The sequence below is a fragment of the Onychomys torridus genome, chromosome 18 (assembly GCF_903995425.1).
Source record: "Onychomys torridus chromosome 18, mOncTor1.1, whole genome shotgun sequence".
Taxonomy (NCBI): domain Eukaryota; kingdom Metazoa; phylum Chordata; class Mammalia; order Rodentia; family Cricetidae; genus Onychomys; species Onychomys torridus.
Window position 1 is genome coordinate 66,175,388 of NC_050460.1, and position 20,786 is coordinate 66,196,173.

Genomic DNA, 20,786 nt, shown 5'->3' on the forward strand with positions numbered 1-20,786 from the left:
GGTCATCCCCTTCTCTCCATGTTCAGTGCCGTGGGAGGAAGAGGAGCCCACAGAACCACCCACCGTGACTCCTAAGCCCAAGCCACACCTGGGCGAGCTGACTGTGACAGACACCACCCCTGACTCCCTGAGCCTCTCCTGGACCGTCCCCGAGGGACAGTTTGACCACTTCCTGGTCCAGTACAGGAACGGGGATGGGCAGCCCAAGGTGGTGCAGGTACCAGGAAATGAGGACCAGGTCACCATCCCCGGCCTGGAGCCAGACCACAAGTACAAGATGAACCTGTATGGCATCCACAGTGGCCAGCGTGTGGGCCCAGTGTCTGTTGTTGGGGTGACAGGTGAGTGGACTGTGGGATCCTCAGGGTGGGACCCATGCGGAGGTGACCTTCAGGTTAGGTGAGCTGGGATGGATTTGTGGAGAGTGATTGGTGGCCCAGAACTGGTCAGTATCCAGGCTGCCTGTGGCTGAGGCTGTAACCTGGGCGCCCCTCCTATGGCTGGCAGTCTCCCCGGACCAGGGGTTCCACTCAAGACTTTGCTGTGCTGGTAGCTGCTCAGGCTGCATCGGGCCACCCTAAAAGCTTGAGCATGTTGGTCAGCTGAAGAGGGACACCAGACCCAAGAGGGAGCAGGCCTCTCTGAACTGACATTGGGACCTCCCTGGTAGCCACAGCTTCTCCTCAAAAGCCAAGGACACCTGCTGGGGACCCTGCTCACCTCTCTGTCTCCTTCTCAGCTGCAGAGGAAGAGACCCCCAGCCCCACAGAGCCCAGCACAGGGGCCCCAGAGCCCCCTGAAGAGCCGCTCCTGGGAGAGCTGACCGTGACAGGATCCTCCCCAGACTCCCTGAGCCTCTCCTGGACCGTCCCCCAGGGAGACTTTGACTCCTTCACTGTCCAGTACAAGGACAGTGATGGGCGGCCCCAGGTGCTGCGTGTTGGGGGCCAGGAGAGGGAGGCCGTCGTGAGAGACCTGGAGGCCGGGCGCAAATACAAGATGAACCTGTATGGCCTCCACGAGGGTCAGCGTGTGGGCCCCGTGTCCACTGTGGGCGTGACCGGTGAGTGTGGGTAAAGAGTCCTCTACTTCTCAGGCAAGTAGATTCCCTCACTATTGCCTGCAGCAGAGATGCAGGACCCCAAAATTCCTCACCTCTAACCTGTCCCTGACCTTCAATGCCTCAGGCCAAATGGGATCTGGGGCAGGAACTGCCTGTTTAAGATGGGGGGGGGGCGGAGGAGGCCTCTGGGGGTTGAGACCTCTGAAACATATTTTAGGTTCTTTGCTTTCTTCCCCAGGGACTCTAGAGAGAACTCTGGGGTTGGGACAAATTCCGTGAAATACCAGCAAATCCTGTCCACAAATAATTGTTTAAGAGATTTCCAAATGCTGGGGCTTAAAGAGATGGCTCAGTGGTTTAGAGTAGCTGTTACTCTTGTAGAGGATCCAGGTTGAGTGCTCAGCACCCACGTGGTGATTCACATCTGTAACTCCAGTCACAGTTACAAACATCTGTAACTCCAGGGGCTCTGGCACCTTCTCCTGGCCTCCAAGGGCGCCAAGCACTGACACATAAAATGAATAAATCTAATCTTTAAAAAAGGTGTTTTTTTAAGTTCCAGAGGATATGGGAGAGAGGATATAACCAGGCCCACACATCGCTGTCTGCTTCAGTCAGGTGCTCACTGGCCTGCAGCCCACCTGTGTCCTGCCTGTCTCCCAACCTCCCCCTCATTAGCAGCAGTATTTAACATAATTTAGGGGCCATAACACCTGTATGAGGTGTACCACCTGACACTTAGCACACTGACCTTGCAGGAACTGCCACAGTCCAAGTTCAGGACATTGTTTTACATCTCCAAAGAAGCCTCGAATCTGACCAGATGTGTACACACACCTGAAACCTTGGAAGGAAACAGAGGCAGGAGGTCAGGAGCTAAGTTAATTCTCCTGTATCTGTTCAGCTCAAGACCAACCTGGGTTATAGGCAACCTAGTCTTAAACACACACACACACACACACACACACACACACACACACACACTTAAAGGAAGTGTGGGTATACAACATGCATGAGGTAGCCCGACCTCTCTGAGAGCCCAGGGAGACCACTGAAAGGCTTTGGTGGTTTAGAAACTGAAAGAGTGTGTCCAGGCCTAGATACAGCCTCTGTCTGATGCACACACCAGGGAGCTGGAACTTGGGAACTCCTTCCCAAAACAGCTAAGATTCTCTTTCACTTCTTTCCAGACCCTAAAGAAGAGCCTACTGATGCCCCTCCCCTGAAGCCCCGCTTGGGGGAGCTGACTGTGACAGACGCCACCCCTGACTCCCTGAGCCTCTCCTGGACCATCCCCGAGGGACAGTTTGACCACTTCCTGGTCCAGTACAGGAACGGGGATGGGCAGCCCAAGGTGGTGCGGGTACCAGGAAATGAGGACCAGGTCACCATCCCCGGCCTGGAGCCAGACCACAAGTACAAGATGAACCTGTATGGCATCCACAGTGGCCAGCGTGTGGGCCCAGTGTCTGTTGTTGGGGTGACAGGTGAGTGAACAGTACAGATCTCAGGTAGAACTCAAGGGGAGATGATCCTCAGCTCCTTGGTGATGTGAGTGGGGACCAGGGCCCTGGGTTGGTCAGTACCATTGAATTGCCATGGTGAAGGCCTTGGCCCACAAACTGGCCTGTTCTCCTGGGCAGTAGGGCTATAGAAACCTCTGCTATGTTGGAGGCCATCCAGATCCCCTCAGCTGATCTGGGAGCTTGGGCATGTTGGCCAACTGTCAGCTGACCAAGGCCACTGGTCCTCAGGAAGCTTTTAAACTGAGCTCGGATCCCCCAGTAGCTATGACTTCTGTCTCCTCAGCTGCAGAGGAAGAGACCCCCAGCCCCACAGAGCCCAGCACAGAGGCCCCAGAGACCCCTGAGAAGCCGCTCCTGGGAGAGCTGACCGTGACAGGATCCTCCCCAGACTCCTTGAGCCTCTCCTGGACCGTCCCCCAGGGAGACTTTGACTCCTTCACTGTCCAGTACAAGGACAGTGATGGGCGGCCCCAGGTGCTGCGTGTCGGGGGCCAGGAGAGGGAGGCCGTGGTGAGAGACCTGGAGGCCGGGCGCAAATACAAGATGAACCTGTATGGCCTCCACGAGGGTCAGCGTGTGGGCCCCGTGTCCACCGTGGGCGTGACCGGTGAGTGTGAACCGGGGCTTTAAGGTATGTCTCCTTCCTCGGGGGTATGTGGTCACCTTCTCTGTTGTCTTCCCAATCCCACAAGGCTAAGATTTGGTTCTCCTTCCACATCCTTCCTGAGCAGCCTTGGTCTTTGTTCACCAGCATCCTCTTCCTCACTCTGTGGTGACCTTCCTCCAGCAGGTGAAACATCCTGCACGCCACCCCCTAGTGTTTTCCCGTTTTTCTTTCTTAGTCACAGGAGTCTTTGTTATAGCCACATTCACACTTATACACAGATAAACGACTCAACAGCATACTAGTTAGGTGTGGATGCACGACATAGGCAGCATCTATATATACCCCGACGATACGTCAGCATGCATCCACAGTCATGGTTCAGAAGTTAAGGACGCTCTTGCAGACGACCCCAGTTAGTTTTCCCAGCGCACATGTCAGGTAGCTCACAGCTACTTGTAATTCAAGCCCCAGGAGGATCTGATGTCCCTGGCCTCAAGTGCACACACATACACACACTGGGGGAGAGACAGAGACAGACAGACAGACAGACAGACACACTACATTTTTAAAACACTACATATTTATTTATTTGTTTAATTTTATTTATTTATTTTCTATTATCAGCTTGATACAGTACAAATTCTTTTCCTAATAGTGAAATGTTTCATTGAGTCTTGCCCAGTAATTGAGTAAAACCAAAACTTATTATAAGCCACAGTCATCCTAGGGTTGCCCTGCTATGTAGCCTCCCTGGTTCTGTGGGTTGCAGTCTGATTGTCCTTTGCTTTAGCTCTAGAATCCACTTATGAGTGAGTACATACCATGTTTGTCCTTCTGGGTTTGGGTTACTTCACTCAGGATGATATTTTCTAGTTCCATCCATTTGCCTGCAAATTTCATGCTGTCATTGTTTTTCTCTGCTGAGTAGTACTCCATTGTGTATATGTACCACATTTTCTTAATCCATTCTTCAGTTGCCAGGCATGAAGTTGTTTCCAGGTTCTGGATATTACAAATAATTCTGCTATGAACATAGTTGAGCATGTATCTTTGTGGTATGATTGAGCATTCCTTGGGTATATGCCCAAGAGTGGTATGGCTGGGTCTTGAGGTAGATCGATTCCCAATTTTCTGAGAAACCACCATACTGATTTCCACAGTGGCTGTACAAGTTTGCATTCCCACCAACAGTGGGGGAGTGTTCCCCTTTGCTCCGCATCCTCTCCAACATAGACTGTCATTTAAAACACTACATAGTTAAAAAATAAAATAAAATAAAAAAAATTTGGAGATGGGGTTTCACTGTGTAGCTCTGGCTGTCGTGGACCAGGTTGGCCTCTGTCTCTGGGATTAGAGGAATGTGCCACCACACCCTTCTTCAATTTCTGCTTTTTTTGGGGGGTGGTTCAAAACAGGGTTTCTCTGTGTATGTAGCCGTGGCTATCCTAGAACTCACCCAGTAGATCAGGCTGGCCTTGAACTCAGAGATTCACCTGCCTCTGCCTCCTGAGTGCTGGGATTAAAGGCGTAAGGCGTGTGTCAATGTCATCCAGTTTAAAAGGAAAATTGAAAAGAAAAATTTTTACTCTAAAACAATTTTGTAACGTTCCATTGACAAGTACAGAACTGGCCGGGCGGTGTGGCGCACGCCTTAACCCAGCACTCGGGAGCAGAGGCAGGCAGAGCTCTGTGAGTTTGAGGCCAGCCTGGGCTACAGAGAGAAGAGATCCTGTCTCAATAAACAAAGACACACAGAGATGGGCTGAGTTAAGTCCTTGCCATGAAAGCAGAAGACCCGAGTCTGATCCCCATGACTCACACGAAAAGAGCTGGGCAGGATTGCACATGCTCGTGATTTCAGGGCTGGGGAGGTAAAGGCAGGATGGTCCCTAGGGCTCTCTGGCCAGCCAGCCTAGACAAATTGGTGGCCAGGGAGAGGCCATGTCCAAGTAGGTGGTTCACGCCTGTGGAACGACAGCCATGCTTGATCTCACACACACACACACACACACACACACACACACACACACACACACACAAACCAATTTGAGTCCTTTAATGGGCTAGTGATGTCTGGCGTTGTTGGGTGGTGGTGAGAGGTGGGGATGGGTATTTTTGGTGAGGAAGAAGTTAATTGGGCACATTGTCTTGGACCTATCTCTTGACCTGGACCCTTCCTGAATTCCACCTCTCTCTTTCCTGACCACCATGATGTGATCGCTCTGTCCCACCACACCGTCCTTCCCACTATGATGGACCAACACCCCCCAAAGTGTGGGTCCAAATAATCTTCCCTCCCTCAAAAAATAAAAACCAAGATGAGGGAGAAAAAAGGGGACAGCAGAGCCCAGAGTCCCGTAGTGTGCTAATCACAACCAGTTGGCAATAACCAGCAGGGCAGGGGGACAGGAGGAAGCGCAGCCCACGGCGCCCACAGCAGTGTGCTTTGTGAGACAGAATGCAGTGTTCTGCACATTGTTGGATTGCCTTTTTTTTTTTCTGTTTTAGTCTGTTCTGCATTGTGTGAATGTTCCAACATGGCAAGCATTTCTTCCCCTGCTCCACGCATTCCTTTTATAATCACAGAAAAACAGAAAATGCAGCGTCTCTTCCTTAGCACTCCATCTGTCTTCCCTGTCACCCTGGCAACGAAGTTCATTTCTAATTATGAGAAAATTAAATTTGCGAGTCCCTAAGCAGCAAGGGGACAGGTAAGTCACAGGTGCACTCAGGTCCCTGGGTGTTTGTCTCACGGCTTCCCAGGGCTTCTCAGGAGTGGGCCAGAGGTGGATAGACCCATCCTCAGGGACACTGTGTGGGGCGGGTCAAGCCACTCAGCCACAGAGGTGGCAGCTTGTGAGTCTCTTGTGCCCTGGTGACCATCTAGGTGGGGGAATCATTGTCTCACAGTCTCCCTGACCTGACAGGTCTTGTTTCTGTACATGGGTCCAGCCTACTGCAGGGTTGTGGGGCATGGGGATAGCTGGGGAACCACTGGGGAGTTTGCCGCCTGGGCTAAGCTGCTAATCCTCACCCGCGGCTGTTTCCAGTCTCTTTATTTTCTGCCATTCCCTGTAAGGGCAATTCTCAACTCACAGCAAGGGAGTGCAGAGAGGGACCCACGGGCCCTGCTCCTCTGTATCCCTGGTCCCCATGTCCTTGCTCCCCTTTCCATCTACGTCATTGCCCGCTTCCATCTCCCACTCATGTGTTAGTGTTATGAGTCAATCATTTCTTCTTAAGCCTGTGTTTTTGTAGAGTGTGAAGAACATGGCAGCCATGCACGAAGTTCAAAAACTAGAAAGTAAGACGTTTGGTTTAGCGTTGGCCCCATAACCACCATGAGTAACTACAAGTTCTTGACGGTCCTATTGAAGCCCTGGGTTCCCTGCCTAGCACCCACACCATTAGCAAAACCAAACCAAAGCCAACGGTGTAAGTGAGGCCCTCTTCTGCTTTCTGAGTGCAGCGTACTTTAGAGCCGCAGTCAGAGGGGTGCTCCCTGGTGGAGCTGCAGTCAGAGGGGTGCTCCAGTGGAGCCACAGTCAGAGGGGTGCTCCAGTGGAGCCACAGTCAGAGGGGTGCTCCAGTGGAGCCACAGTCAGAGGGGTGCTCCCTGGTGGAGCTGCAGTCAGAGGAGTGCTCCAGTGGAGCCACAGTCAGAGGGGTGCTCCCCGGTGGAGCACAGTCAGAGGGGTGCTCCCTGGTGGAGCTGCAGTCAGAGGGGTGCTCCCTGGTGGAGCTGCAGTCAGAGGGGTGCTCCCTGGTGGAGCTGCAGTCAGAGGGGTGCTCCAGTGGAGCCACAGTCAGAGGGGTGCTCCCCAGTGGAGCACAGTCAGAGGGGTGCTCCCCGGTGGAGCACAGTCAGAGGGGTGCTCCCTGGTGGAGCTGCAGTCAGAGGGGTGCTCCCTGGTGGAGCTGCAGTCAGAGGGGTGCTCCCTGGTGGAGCTGCAGTCAGAGGGGTGCTCCCTGGTGGAGCTGCAGTCAGAGGAGTGCTCCCCAGTGGAGCCACAGTCAGAGGGGTGCTCCCCGGTGGAGCGCAGTCAGAGGGGTGCTCCCTGGTGGAGCGCAGTCAGAGGGGTGCTCCCCGGTGGAGCCGCAGTCAGAGGGGTGCTCCAGTGGAGCCACAGTCAGAGGGGTGCTCCTTGGTGGAGCTGCAGTCAGAGGGGTGCTCCAGTGGAGCCACAGTCAGAGGGGTGCTCCAGTGGAGCCACAGTCAGAGGGGTGCTCCAGTGGAGCCACAGTCAGAGGGGTGCTCCCCGGTGGAGCTGCAGTCAGAGGGGTGCTCCTTGGTGGAGCTGCAGTCAGAGGGGTGCTCCAGTGGAGCCACAGTCAGAGGGGTGCTCCCAGGTGGAGCTGCAGTCAGAGGAGTGCTCCCCAGTGGAGCCACAGTCAGAGGGGTGCTCCAGTGGAGCCACAGTCAGAGGGGTGCTCCCCGGTGGAGCCACAGTCAGAGGGGTGCTCCCCGGTGGAGCCACAGTCAGAGGGGTGCTCCCCGGTGGAGCCACAGTCAGAGGGGTGCTCCCCGGTGGAGCCACAGTCAGAGGGGTGCTCCAGTGGAGCCACAGTCAGAGGGGTGCTCCAGTGGAGCCACAGTCAGAGGGGTGCTCCCTGGTGGAGCTGCAGTCAGAGGAGTGCTCCCCAGTGGAGCCACAGTCAGAGGGGTGCTCCAGTGGAGCCACAGTCAGAGGGGTGCTCCTTGGTGGAGCGCAGTCAGAGGGGTGCTCCCCGGTGGAGCGCAGTCAGAGGGGTGCTCCAGTGGAGCCACAGTCAGAGGGGTGCTCCAGTGGAGCCACAGTCAGAGGGGTGCTCCAGTGGAGCGCAGTCAGAGGGGTGCTCCCCGGTGGAGCCGCAGTCAGAGGGGTGCTCCAGTGGAGCGCAGTCAGAGGGGTGCTCCCCGGTGGAGCCGGCTCTTACTTTTTGATGCCAGTTGGATGGAAGTCATTTACCTTGTGACGACACAGTTTGTGTTAATCGTCATTTTAGTGGTTATTTGATGCTTTCTGGTGACAGCCCTGTAATAAAACCAATCATCTGTTATGGGTCATTTGGGTCCTGACACACTTTGCTGTCATGAATAATCTCATTATGAATCCTTCCATGCTGTAACTTTTTCCTGCTTTTAGTAATTTTCTTAGGATAAATGCCCAGAAATGGGATTATTGGGTCAAAGGAAATGAGCACTATTTTGGCTCCTGGCACACGTGGCCTGGTGGCCTTCTGAAGGTGTAGGCCAGGACAGCAGGCCTGGGTCAGTCCTCTCCAGTCCCTAGTGACCAGATGGCCACTGTGAGGCCACATGAGTCCCCGCGTCTGCTTGAGGAAGTTTATCTGCTGTGTGTCCTTAACATCTGTGTGGTCCCAATTCTTCTCCCAGGTCAGTGGACCTGAGAAGAAATCCCTGCACAGAGGCTCAGGACCCCCAGAGGAGCCACTCCCGGAGCATCCAGTAATGACAGGATCCTCTGCAGATCCCTGAGCCTCTCCTAAACTGACACTTTGTTTCACAAGAATAGGGATGAGTGGCGCTGGTGGTACATGTGGGGACCAGGAGGAATGCTGTGGGGGACCTGTAGCCCGGACCCCAGGTACAGAACGTATCTGTATGGGCTCTGTTTGGGGCATTGAGTTGGCCTGTGTCCATTGTGGATACATCCGACCTGGATTCAGAAATCATCCTCTTGTAGCCAGCTTCCTGGAAGCATCTGGTCTTAGCCATCAGGGACTTCCCACAGAGCAGATCGGGGTACAGTAGGTCCACCCAGAGTCTCCTACCAAGATGCAGTATTAGCCTCACTCTGGTGATAAGAACCTGATATAATCAACTGATAAAAGTTTTGCTTTGGCTCGTTATCTGGTGGATTGGCCCCGTTCCTTCAGAATCTGTTATGGAATAGCACATCATAGCAGATCAGAGAAAAGGGGGAGCTCTCAGCCTCGTTGTCCTCTTCAAGGTCACACCCTAGGCACACGAGGAACTTCCACCAGGTCACACCTCTTAAGGGGTCCACCTCCTCCCAGCCCAGGATCATTTAATGCATAGTCATCTGAGAGATGAGTGGTCCTGACTGATGAGGCCAATGCACAGCTTAAATAGAACAGTTCCTCACAGCAAAGGTGATGGCGCTCCATGGGAATGGGAGGCACAGCAGTCTTCTTGCCTCATGAGTCCTCACAGAGGTTCTGTCACTATGGAAACAGTGAGTGGGGTGCTGGGATGCAGCCTTAACTGTACACCCCTCCAGAGTATCAGCAAAGTTACAGGTGCCAGATCCAGGGGCAGACTGCATCCACTGGGGAACCTTGAGCCTGGAAGATTGACAGGTTCCTGAATGGTGGGTTCATAGCCATATCAAACATGAGCTTGTGATAGAGAAGCCTGGGGACAAGGCAGGACCTGGCGGCAAGGGACACCTGAGCCAGCCTGCTCACAGGGGACCACTGAAACCTGAAGTCTAAGAGGCACAAGTTTGGTGACGGCTTTAGAAAGAGTGAGTCCGAATTGATGCAAAGAGCAGCAGGCTGGAAAAAGCATGCTCCAGAAAGAACCTGGGGATTTTGAGATGTCCTCAGAGTACAGGATGGTCTTAAGACACGGTGGGGGCAGCTCAGGAAGCCTGGGTTCTGTGCTGAATGACAAGGTCAAAAGATGGGCATATGCAGAGCTTGGGCTGCACGGCTAAGCAAACAAGGAAGGAGGAAGGAAGGGAGGCAACCTAGAGGCAGCGAGGGCTGGGTAGTGGGAGATGGTGGCCCATCCGGGGGTCCTGGGCGGGTGAGTGAGGCAGCCAGGAAGGGTCTAGGGAAAGTCTGGGACACTCTGAGTCTAGAGGCAGCTGGGTTGGGGTAGGGTCCACTTACAGATTGGGAAGGAAGATAGGAGCCTAGCGAGGAGGGAGATGGCAGGGAGAGCCACCTCAGGGAGGTCCCAGCAGTGACCATGTGGGGCCATGAAGAGGCCAATTCTGAAGGAAGGGAGAAGTAAGTGGGTGCTGGCAGACAGAGGGAGAGTCTAAGTGGGGTGCCAGGATGGCAGAGTGGAAAGAACAGAAAGGTACGGTGGAGCCACCGAGGCCCATGTGACTCTGATCCCAAGGGCTTTGGTATTTTTTTTTTAAATTTTGTTTCCAATTTATTTTTAGTTTATTAATTTATACACACACACACACACACACACACACACACACACATTTTGTTTGTCTGGTTTTTTTTTTTTGTTTTTTGAGACAGGGTTTCTCCATGTCCTGGATCTCGCTCTGTAGACCAGGCTGGCCTTGAACTCACAGAGATCTGCCTGGCTCTGCCTCTTGAGTGCTGGGATTAAAGGCATGCGCCACCGCCACCCGGCTTTTATTTTATTAATTGTTATTATTATGTTTTGAGACAGGGTCTCACTTTGTGGCCCTTGACTGGCCTAGAACACACAGAGGTCTACCTGCTTCTGCCTAGTGCTAGGTTTAAAGGCCTGTGATGCCACACCTGTCAAGGCTTTGTTATTGTTGTTGGGTTTGTTTGTATGTTTGTTTGTTCAAGACAGGGTTTCTCTGTGTAGCTTTGGTGCCTGTCCTGGATCTTGCTCTGTAGCCCAGGCTGGCCTCACACTCACAGAGCTCCATCTGCCTCTACCTGCCGAGTGCTGGGATCAAAGGCGTGCATCACCACCGCCTGACCAAGGCTTTGTTTTTATAAACGGTCCTTTACATGGGAATTAAGGACAGGGAAGACATAACCTGTCCCTGTGGGCTTTTTCAGATCCAGAGGAGGAAACCAGGACCACACAAGCGGTGCCTATCGTGACCTCTGAGCCTCCTCCAGAGAAGCCACACCTGGGCGAGCTGACTGTGACAGACGCCACCCCTGACTCCCTGAGCCTCTCCTGGACCGTCCCCGAGGGAGAGTTTGACCACTTCCTGGTCCAGTACAAGAACGGGGATGGGCAGCCCAAGGTGGTGCGGGTGCCAGGAAATGAGGACCAGGTCACCATCTCCGGCCTGGAGCCAGACCACAAGTACAAGATGAACCTGTATGGCATCCACAGTGGCCAGCGTGTGGGTCCAGTGTCTGTTGTCGGGGTGACAGGTGAGTGGACATGGGGGCCTCAGGGTGGGACCATCAGGAAGTGAAACCTTCTATTCGTTAGTGACTAGTAATTGGGGAATCAGTGACCAAGAACTATTCAGTACCACAGGCCTGCTGTGACTAAGTCAGTGGCAGCCTGTGTGCCCTCCCCTGGGGCTGGCAGGTCTCCCTAGGCATCAGGGCCATAGAGGGCTTTGCTGTGGCTGTCCAGGTCCCCCCTTCCCCCCACGCTGGGACATAGCAGCTTGGGCATGTTGGCCAGTTGTCAGCTGAGCAGGCCCCAAGGGGCATGTCTCTGAACTGACCTCAGAACCGCCTGGTAACTATGGCTACTCTGTCCTCACTTGAGGACACCTGCTGAGGACCCCCTCACCTCTCTGTCTCCTTTCAGCTGCAGAGGAAGAGACCCCCAGCCCCACAGAGCCCAGCACAGAGGCCCCAGAGACCCCTGAGGAGCCGCTCCTGGGAGAGCTGACCGTGACAGGATCCTCCCCAGACTCCCTGAGCCTCTCCTGGACCGTCCCCCAGGGAGACTTTGACTCCTTCACTGTCCAGTACAAGGACAGTGATGGGCGGCCCCAGGTGCTGCGTGTCGGGGGCCAGGAGAGGGAGGCCGTCGTGAGAGACCTGGAGGCTGGGCGCAAATACAAGATGAACCTGTATGGCCTCCACGAGGGTCAGCGTGTGGGCCCCGTGTCCACCGTGGGCGTGACCGGTGAGTGATTGTCAGACGGGTCTGTGTGGGATGACCCAATTCTCATTCCTTTTCCTACCATCTTTGTGGTAACACCTGTTCTCACAGCAGCAAGACTGTGTGAGCACTTCACGTTTCCTAGGGATATATAAATATGTTTTAAAAAGCTGTTAGTCTAGATAGGACACTGACAACAAACAAGAAGTCTGGCGTATGAATCAATAGTCTATTAGGGTCTCTCATAAGAGTGTGAGTGAAGGGTTACTTACATAAGCATGGGTGATCAAATGCAGGTGTATTACATAAAAGCTGACCTCAACATGGATAATGACTCAGAAAGATCCACCCTTGGAGCTGTCTTCAGCTCCCCTACACGCAACTGCTAATGCTTAGCTAATGTTGGGACAGACTTGGTGAATTTTCTAAGTTTCAGAAGATCCCTGAGATTTGTGAGTTTTCTTTACTTCCTGAGACTTGTGAGTTTTCTTTCCTTCCTGACCCTTTTAAGATTCAATTACTTCCTGGGTGTTTTGCTTTGCTTTGTTTTGTTTTGTTTTTGTTTGTTTGTTTGTGTTTGTGGGTTTTTTGGTTTGTTTGTTTGTTTGTTTGTTTGTTTTTTCGAGACAGGGTTTCCCTGTGTAGCTGTGCGTCTTTCCTGGAACTCACTTGGTAGCCTAGGCTGGCCTCGAACTCACTGAGATCCGCCTGGCTCTGCCTCCCGAGTGCTGGGATTAAAGGCGTGCGCCACCACCGCCCAGCTTGTTTTGTTTTTGAAACAGTGCCTTTGTACATAGCCATGGCTGTCTTGGAACTCAGTATGTGGACCAGGTTGACCTGGAACTCACAGAGATCTGCCTGCCTCTACCTCCCAAGTGCTGGGGCTAAAGGCGTGCGCCACCACACCTGGCTGCTGCCTACTACATTCTAATCAGCTTTCCTCCAGTAGAGGATGCTTCAGTTATCAGGAGACACCTACACAATGCTGGTGCCTTCCTCTGGCTTTTAAAGTTTTCCCACTTTTCTGTAGTGTTCCCTGAGCCTTGGGAATAGGGGGATAGAAATGCTTCATTATTTTCTTTCATCTATTGCTGAGTCTGGGGCCATTATGATACAGAAACTGTCATTCAGTTTCAGGAGTTCCACCAGTTCTGAGTCCCTACACTACACCTCTAATTGCAAGGAATAAGTTTTCTTCCGTGATTAGTTGGTGTTGCTAGCTAATCCGTGGATGTAGACACAGATGTTTAGAAGGCAATCTGATGGGTGTACCATATCCATTTAATAAAGCAATAGCGGCTGCCTCTTCTCTAGACACAGGCTTCTGTCCCAGTTTACAGTACCAGTTGTGTGTTCCCTCCTGCGGAGCGGACTTGAAGTCTAATTATTGTCATACCCACAGTGGCTGCACCACGATTGTACCAGTGGTCTCTCATTCTGCCTGCATTGATGGTTCTGTAGTGTTCAGGGTTCATGGACAAGCAGGACTGTTGCTGATTTTCCCCCCAGCAGCCAGCATGGTGCCTGGGACAGGCACTACAAGTGCAACCCAGCAAGAAGGGACCTCCAGCTGAGTCTCAATCCGATTTCTCCACATTCTGCAGCAAGTGTGCAGTGTCTTCAGCAGTAGGGATTTACCATCTAGTTTAGTGTGGCAACCCACAGCGTTTTCCATAGCCTTATGGTCTGTGGGACTTCAGAGGCCTCCTTAGCCTGAACAACTCATGGGAATGTAGCTCACCCCTCACATTGGGATTTTCGTTCAACAACCTTACAGCTTCTGGCGGTGCCCTCCCACTCGAGGAGGGCATCTTCCTTAAGGCTCTTTAACTCACGTCTTTCCTGCTCCTCAGATGATTTTATAGATACTTAAGATATTCAGAGATTAGCATGATGTCATCTACGTAACCAAATGCTTTCATAGAGGTGGACAGAATAACAAGGTAGGGTCCCAGACCCATGCCATGACAAAAAGACAGCCTTGGGGGCATGTTCTGAAGATCCATGGTTAGCCATTCCATGTGCACGCAAATTGGCCTGGGGATCCAGAGCAAAGGGGCAACATTACCAAACCTCAGTACCGTACAAAAAGATCTCATAGTTTTCGTCAACTGTTTTATCAAGAGAGGGACATTGATACAGTGATAGGTGGGATGTACATTAGCCTGTCCGGCCTTCTGTAGCGCACAGATGTTTTCCATGAACCTTCCAGCCTCCTCATCCCAGGATGCTGTTGTTGCTTTAAGATCACTGTGTATCTCTTTGCTCTGGATGGCCCTGAAGGACAGCTCAAACCCATGGCTGTACTCTAACCTATGTGCCTGCCGTCGGAGCTGGGTCTCCAGTTCTGACAGGTGCCCCCATCACCACGTCTTTTCATCAGCCACATCTGCTGATATGATGGCTATTGGAGGGCTCCATGCTACTTAAACAATCTCTATCCCTAGCATGGATCCATACTTTCTTGCAGGGGAGAAATGTACACTGCATACTCCGGAGGTGGTAATTGTCCACCCCTAGGTCAAGTTTAACCTTTTATTTATTCATGTATTTTATGGATATGAGTGCTGTTTTCGTGCACATCAGAAGAAGGTCTGATCCCACTATAGATGCTTGTGAGCCACCATGTGGCTGCTGGGAATTGAACTCGGGACCTCTGGAAGAGCAGTCAAGTGCTCTTAACCACTGAGCCGTCTCTCCAGCCCCAAGTTTAACCTGTCCTATGGTCTCTGTTCTCCGCGAACTGCTGCTCGGGCTGTAGTCATCAGAAGGCCACTAGCCCAGCATTTGGCGTTCTGTTAATTTCCCTGTGGGGACTGTCCCTACACTAATCTTGTCACGTTTTCCTGAGTGACAGGGACAGATCCTTTAGTCTGCCTTGCCTCTCTCTCACACTCTCTCCATTGCTTCTGCATTTATAAGAACAGTTTACGTGCCAATCAGAGTTCCCAGAGATTCATGAAGGTCACATCCCATCCTGGTCCCAGCAAGCCACTGAAGCGCCATAGAGCTCTGGCAGGCCTAGAACTTGCTATATAGACCAGACTCGCCTCAAACTCACAGAGATCCACCTGACTCTGCTTCTCCAGCACCAGGATTAAAGACGCACACCAGCACATCTGACTACAGATCTCTTTCTTAGGTTTCCTGAGAATATGATTTTCGTCTGACTTCATGAACATCTACACTGCCTCTCATTCCCAATCCCCCCCAGCAACACCTTCTCCCCTCCACTGCCTTTAAGTCCTTATATTTATGGAACTAAGTGTCCCCGATGGTTCATATGAGCCATTTCATCAGGGATTGATTTTTCCCATTTTGCCTTGGGTTATGCAGGCTTTGTTTCAAGGAGGGATGGGTTGTTATGATACACTGTTTCTCCATCTCTGCTCAGATTAATCCCATCTGCCTCTATTTCACAGCCACACAAGCAAGGCTGTCAGAGACTCTTTCATTATTTTCAGCTTAAAAGTCTTTCCCAATTCAAGCTGTTCAGATGCTGAGTGTGCCCTGAACATCATAGTTTGTCCGTGCTCAGCCATTACTACACCCTGTCTGCATATTGAATCGTGGGTTTTCTCTTCCTCTCTTCCTGGTAAGACCTGAAGTCTGCCACCTTCCATCCTTCCCTCCCCTTAATTACCCAGTTCCTCCCAAGGGTTCCAAGATTTTTGGATCCTAGGATGGGCTCTTTAGCACGTGTTTGACCTGCACTTTCTTTACCTTGCGTCCTGCCAGCTCTAAGAAACAGCGAGCTAATGCTATTGTCTCGTCTTCTTTTCTCTGCTTCCCCAAACCGGAGGCTCATGAGCAGAGAGCATCCATATGACTTTCCTGCATTGCAATTCCTCTCTTCACATCTTTGCCTACAGCAAAGTCTACACGGCTGACACCATAACTTGCTTACTATGAACGCATCAACCATATTAAATTTAGGAAAATGGATAGATACCCCAAGAGTCTCACTTGGACACCCCCAGATGGCCTGACTTAGGTGGCATGCCCTATCTCCTATATCAGGGAGCATGAAACCATCATTTCAGCAAGAAGATTCACCATCCCACAGCACATGAAAAAGGTGGCCATATCCAGGTCATTCCTGCAGATCCTAGGTGCATGCCTCAGCACCTGTTACAGTGGTCACATACCCACATCTCCCCAGTTCACCTTTGGTTCTGTTAGTTCATATCCCAGCACCAACTATGTTGGTTGGTTTTCTTGAGGAGACCAGATCATCTATTCATGCCAGATGAGATGGCATCTGGCATGTCTAGGTTACTGAACCAACGTGTTCACCGGGTCACTTGCAGGAATGTGGCGACCCTTACAAGAGCGCAGACAACTCAGAGCAAGCTGCACACAATTCCCACACAGGTCACAACTCACACAAGCTACAGTGGTTTATGCTTCTGTAACCACACTGAGGCCGTGTAAACCTTGTAAGCTTCAGGAACTTCCTGGGAGAGATTTGAAGGCAAGTTTCAGACTGGAGGAAACAACCACACACACCCACTTCCACAAATCAGACTCAGACCCAGCAGTGTACCCAGAGCCGGTTATTCTGTTCCTAACAGGATCCTGGGAACCAAGCTGTTGGTAAAGCCCCACAGCAGAGGCATCAGCCTTGAAATTTGTTGCTGAGTGTGTGCGAGCCTCTGATGCTTCACAGAGGCTCTGTCCTTGTGGGGTGCATCCAGCCCATGAAGAAACAGCAAAGAGGCTAGCGTTTCACTGCGCACCTATAAGCCCACATAATTGATTGATTGATTGATTGATGCAATTTTTGAGTTTTATTCCCATGCATCAGTTCATTCATTCCACAAAGAGCCCCATACCCTCATCTGGGCACTGTGGGGCTGAGAGTCAGTTGTTACCAGCCAGAGACCTCCAAAAACTCATCTGGAATGATGGCATCTGGAAGGGGGTGGGTCAGGTTTCTGGTGTGGTGTTCCAAGCCTGTTTGGAGCAAAGTCCTGAACCCGGCAGGGAAGGAAATGTCAAGGAGAGACAGTGCAGCGAGGCCCAGAGCCTTGTGGGGTCTGCTCAAACGTGGCCCATGGCAGTGGCCTTGTGGGGTCTGCTCAAACGTGGCCCATGGCTGTGGCCTTATGGGGTCTGTTCAAACGTGGCAGGTGCTAGAGGAAGGGGAAAGTCACATGGGTTCTGATGGGAAGAGGAAGGGGAAGCCTAGGAGGGTGCTAGAAACAGCAGTGTAGGAGGCACAGAGAAGATACGTAGCAGTCTCTGTGGCCAGCGCCACTCTGTCCTTTGGGGCTTCGTTTTGGGTTTTTTGTTTGTTTGTTTGTTTGTTTGTTTGTTTTCGAGACAGGGTTTCTCTGTGTAGCTTTGCACCTTTCCTGGAACTCACTCTGTAGACCAGGCTGGCCTGGAACTCACAGAGATCCACCTGGCTCTGCTTCCTGAGTGCTGGGATTAAAGGCGTGTGCCACCACTGCCCAGCAGGGCTTCATTTTTATAAATGCCCCTTCATGTGGGAACTGAGGACAGGGGAGACCTAACCTGTCTCTGTGTGTGTGTCCAGATCCAGAGGAGGAAACGGTGACCACACAGGTGGCGCCCACCACAACCCCTAGGAAACCCATCCTGGGCGAGCTGACAGTGACAGACGCCACCCCTGACTCCCTGAGCCTCTCCTGGACAGTCTCCGAGGGAGAGTTTGACCAATTCGTGATCCAGTACAAGAATGGGGATGGGCAGCCCAAGGTGGTGCGGGTGCCAGGAAATGAGGACCAGGCCACCATCTCCAGCCTGGAGCCAGACCACAAGTACAAGATGAACCTGTATGGCATCCACAGTGGCCAGCGTGTGGGCCCAGTGTCTGTTGTTGGGGTGACAGGTAAGTGGACTGTGGGAGCCCAGGATGGGACCTACTAGGAGTGACCGTCAGCCCTGAGTAGGGACCAGTGGCCTGGGACTGGTTAATACCCCAGACCTTCTGTGGCCAAGGCTGCAGCCCATGTGCCATTCCCTGGAGCTGGCCTATCTCCCCCATACAGGGAGTGGAGACATCAAGACCTTTGCTGTACCGGTGCTGTCCAGGTCCCCTCAGCTGGGACATAGGAGCTTGGGCATGTAGGCCAGCTGTCAGATAATCAGGACCACTAAGCCCCAAGTGGGGGGGGGGGTGTCTCTGAACTGACATTGGGACCTCTCTGGTAGCCACAGCTTCTCCTCAAAAGCCAAGGACACCTGCTGGGGACCCCCCCTGGCTCACCTCTCTGTCTCTTTCTCAGCTGCAGAGGAAGAGACCCCCAGCCCCACAGAGCCCAGCACAGAGGCCCCAGAGACCCCTGAGGAGCCGCTCCTGGGAGAGCTGACCGTGACAGGATCCTCCCCAGACTCCCTGAGCCTCTCCTGGACCGTCCCCCAGGGAGACTTTGACTCCTTCACTGTCCAGTACAAGGACAGTGATGGGCGGCCCCAGGTGCTGCGTGTCGGGGGCCAGGAGAGGGAGGCCGTGGTGAGAGACCTGGAGGCTGGGCGCAAATACAAGATGAACCTGTATGGCCTCCACGAGGGTCAGCGTGTGGGCCCCGTGTCCACCGTGGGCGTGACCGGTGAGTGTTAGCCATGTCTATGTGGGGAAACCGGTCCAAACCACTCCTTTCCTAACCATCTTCATGGAAACACCTGTGTGTGCACCAAAGATGCCTGGCGCCTCCGACATTTCCACAAATGAGGCTCAGAGCCCACTCTTCTGTTTCTAAGAGGATCCTGGGAAACAAGCTGCTGGTTCATGGGTCTGCCCCAGAACAGCAAAGGCCCACAGCGGAGGTGTCAGCCCCCCTCTTGGGACTCTCCACCGAGGGCCTCTATCTGTGGGAAGTTCTCTGGCTTGTGGAAATGGGGAAGTGGGTGAGGATACAGAATTAGTCTGCGTACATGCAAACCTCTTCAAGCCCTCTGTCCTTCCTTCCTTCCTTCCTTCCTTCCTCCAATTTTAAACTTTTATTCCCGTGCCTCAGTTCCCTGGCCTGGGGACTCACTGTGGGGCTGAATGTCCGTTGTTCCTAGTCAGAGCTCCCCAAGACTCCCCTGGTATGAGCTGTGGATTGCCACCTGCGGTGCAGGGCAGTGGGTGACTCGGGTTAGAGAGAAGCTGGTGAGTTAGCTGGGGTGCAGAGGCATTAGTAAGGGGAGGTCAGCTCTGAATGATGCCGCCAGCTTATCCTCCATCACCCCACGGTGAGGTCACTGAGTTCTATCTGGGGGAAGGTGTCCAGAGGGACCACAATTGTTGAACGAGGCAGACGACCCCCATTGCCTGGATGAGGGCTGTTTGGTTGTCTTACGGCAGATGTTCAAGCGTGCCTATGTGGAATCAGGATTCTAAACTTGCCATCACAGTACCAGACAGCCTTGTCTGATGCCCATGTTCTGTGTGTTCCAATGTCTGTGTTGGTGTGATTACATGAGACACAGCTGTTCTGGGACAGCTCTGCGATGACAGAGCTTGACAGCCCACAGGAGTCAGGGCTGCTGGCCTCTCTCAGGGTAAAGCTTTGGAAAACAAGATGAGTTAACCTGGATCGCACAGTCAGGCGGACAGGCAGAAGGTCAAGTGCTGCCAGGGTCCCAGAACGTGGGACGCCTCGGGGCCAGAACAGGACCTGAAGGGTCCTCTAAACCAGCTTGCTCGGACGATCACTGAGACCTGAGGTCAAAGAGACATTGGCTTGGTGACGGGTTAGAGGGAAGAGTGTCAGCTGAGTGGCCCAGCTGCACAAGGAACAGAAGGCTGGAAATACGCTAGTCCACGAGGAACTGAGATTCTGTGTGATGTCCTCTGAGGTGCGGGATGGTCTGGAGAGGTCGATGGAGAGGGGCTGGCAGCTCAGAAGCCCGGGATTCCACACAGGACCGGGCACCGGTTCCATGCTGTACACTGACATGTCACTGGAAGTCCTCATTCAAAGCCTGGGCTTGCTCAGGAAGCCCAGCTGGCTAGGAAGGAGAGATGGAGTGAGCCTGAAGGCAGGGAGATCAGACCTGGGTCAGCACCCAAGTGAGGCGATGGGGGCCCAGCCAAGGTTCTATGACAGAAGAGGTGGGATGTGGAGAGGGTGAGGCAGCCAAGAGGGACAGAGCAAGAGTCTGGTACGCACACACTCACGGAGTTCAGGAGCAGCTGGGACGCAGCCTTGGGGAGGAGTTTCTAAACAGTGCTGGGGTAAAGACCTGAACCCAGCTAGGAGAGCCAGTGCAGGGAGCCCAGGCAGTGGTCACGTGGGACACGTTCCGAAGAGGCAAGTGCTGGAGGTGGGGGACGTCACGTGGGTGTCGGCAGATGTCTGGGTGGGGTACTAGGAATGGCAGAGTAGAAAGAACAGAAAATATATGTGGTGGTGCCATTGCGGCTGGGGACTCGTTTGTATAAGTGCTTCTTTATATTCTACCTGAGCACAGAGAAGACCTAACTCTGTGTGTGTGTGTCCAGCTCCAGAGGAGGAAGCTATGACCACACAGGCGGTGCCCACCACAACTCCTGAGCCCCTCGAGAAGCCACGCCTAGGAGAGCTGACTGTGACAGACGCCACCCCTGACTCCCTGAGCCTCTCCTGGACCGTCCCCCAGGGACAGTTTGACCACTTCCTGGTCCAGTACAGGAACGGGGATGGGCAGCCCAAGGTGGTGCGGGTGCCAGGAAATGAGGACCAGGTCACCATCTCCGGCCTGGAGCCAGACCACAAGTACAAGATGAACCTGTATGGCATCCACAGTGGCCAGCGTGTGGGCCCAGTGTCTGTTGTCGGGGTGACAGGTGAGTGGACTGTGGGAGTCCAAGGTGAGACCATCAGG

The 20,786-nt window shown here is 53.0% G+C and overlaps 1 protein-coding gene across 1 annotated transcript in view; it reads left to right on the plus strand.

The window, feature by feature from the left end:
• Nucleotides 1–20,786, plus strand: part of Tnxb (tenascin XB) — a 54,065-nt gene that overhangs the window by 23,850 nt on the left and 9,429 nt on the right. The window contains exons 18-26 of the mRNA XM_036167838.1: nucleotides 27–341; nucleotides 740–1,063; nucleotides 2,254–2,550; nucleotides 2,873–3,196; nucleotides 10,949–11,275; nucleotides 11,667–11,990; nucleotides 17,509–17,823; nucleotides 18,221–18,544; nucleotides 20,425–20,748. Of these exons, the coding sequence (XP_036023731.1) occupies nucleotides 27–341; nucleotides 740–1,063; nucleotides 2,254–2,550; nucleotides 2,873–3,196; nucleotides 10,949–11,275; nucleotides 11,667–11,990; nucleotides 17,509–17,823; nucleotides 18,221–18,544; nucleotides 20,425–20,748 (2,874 nt within the window). The remainder of the gene's footprint in view (nucleotides 1–26; nucleotides 342–739; nucleotides 1,064–2,253; nucleotides 2,551–2,872; nucleotides 3,197–10,948; nucleotides 11,276–11,666; nucleotides 11,991–17,508; nucleotides 17,824–18,220; nucleotides 18,545–20,424; nucleotides 20,749–20,786) is intronic.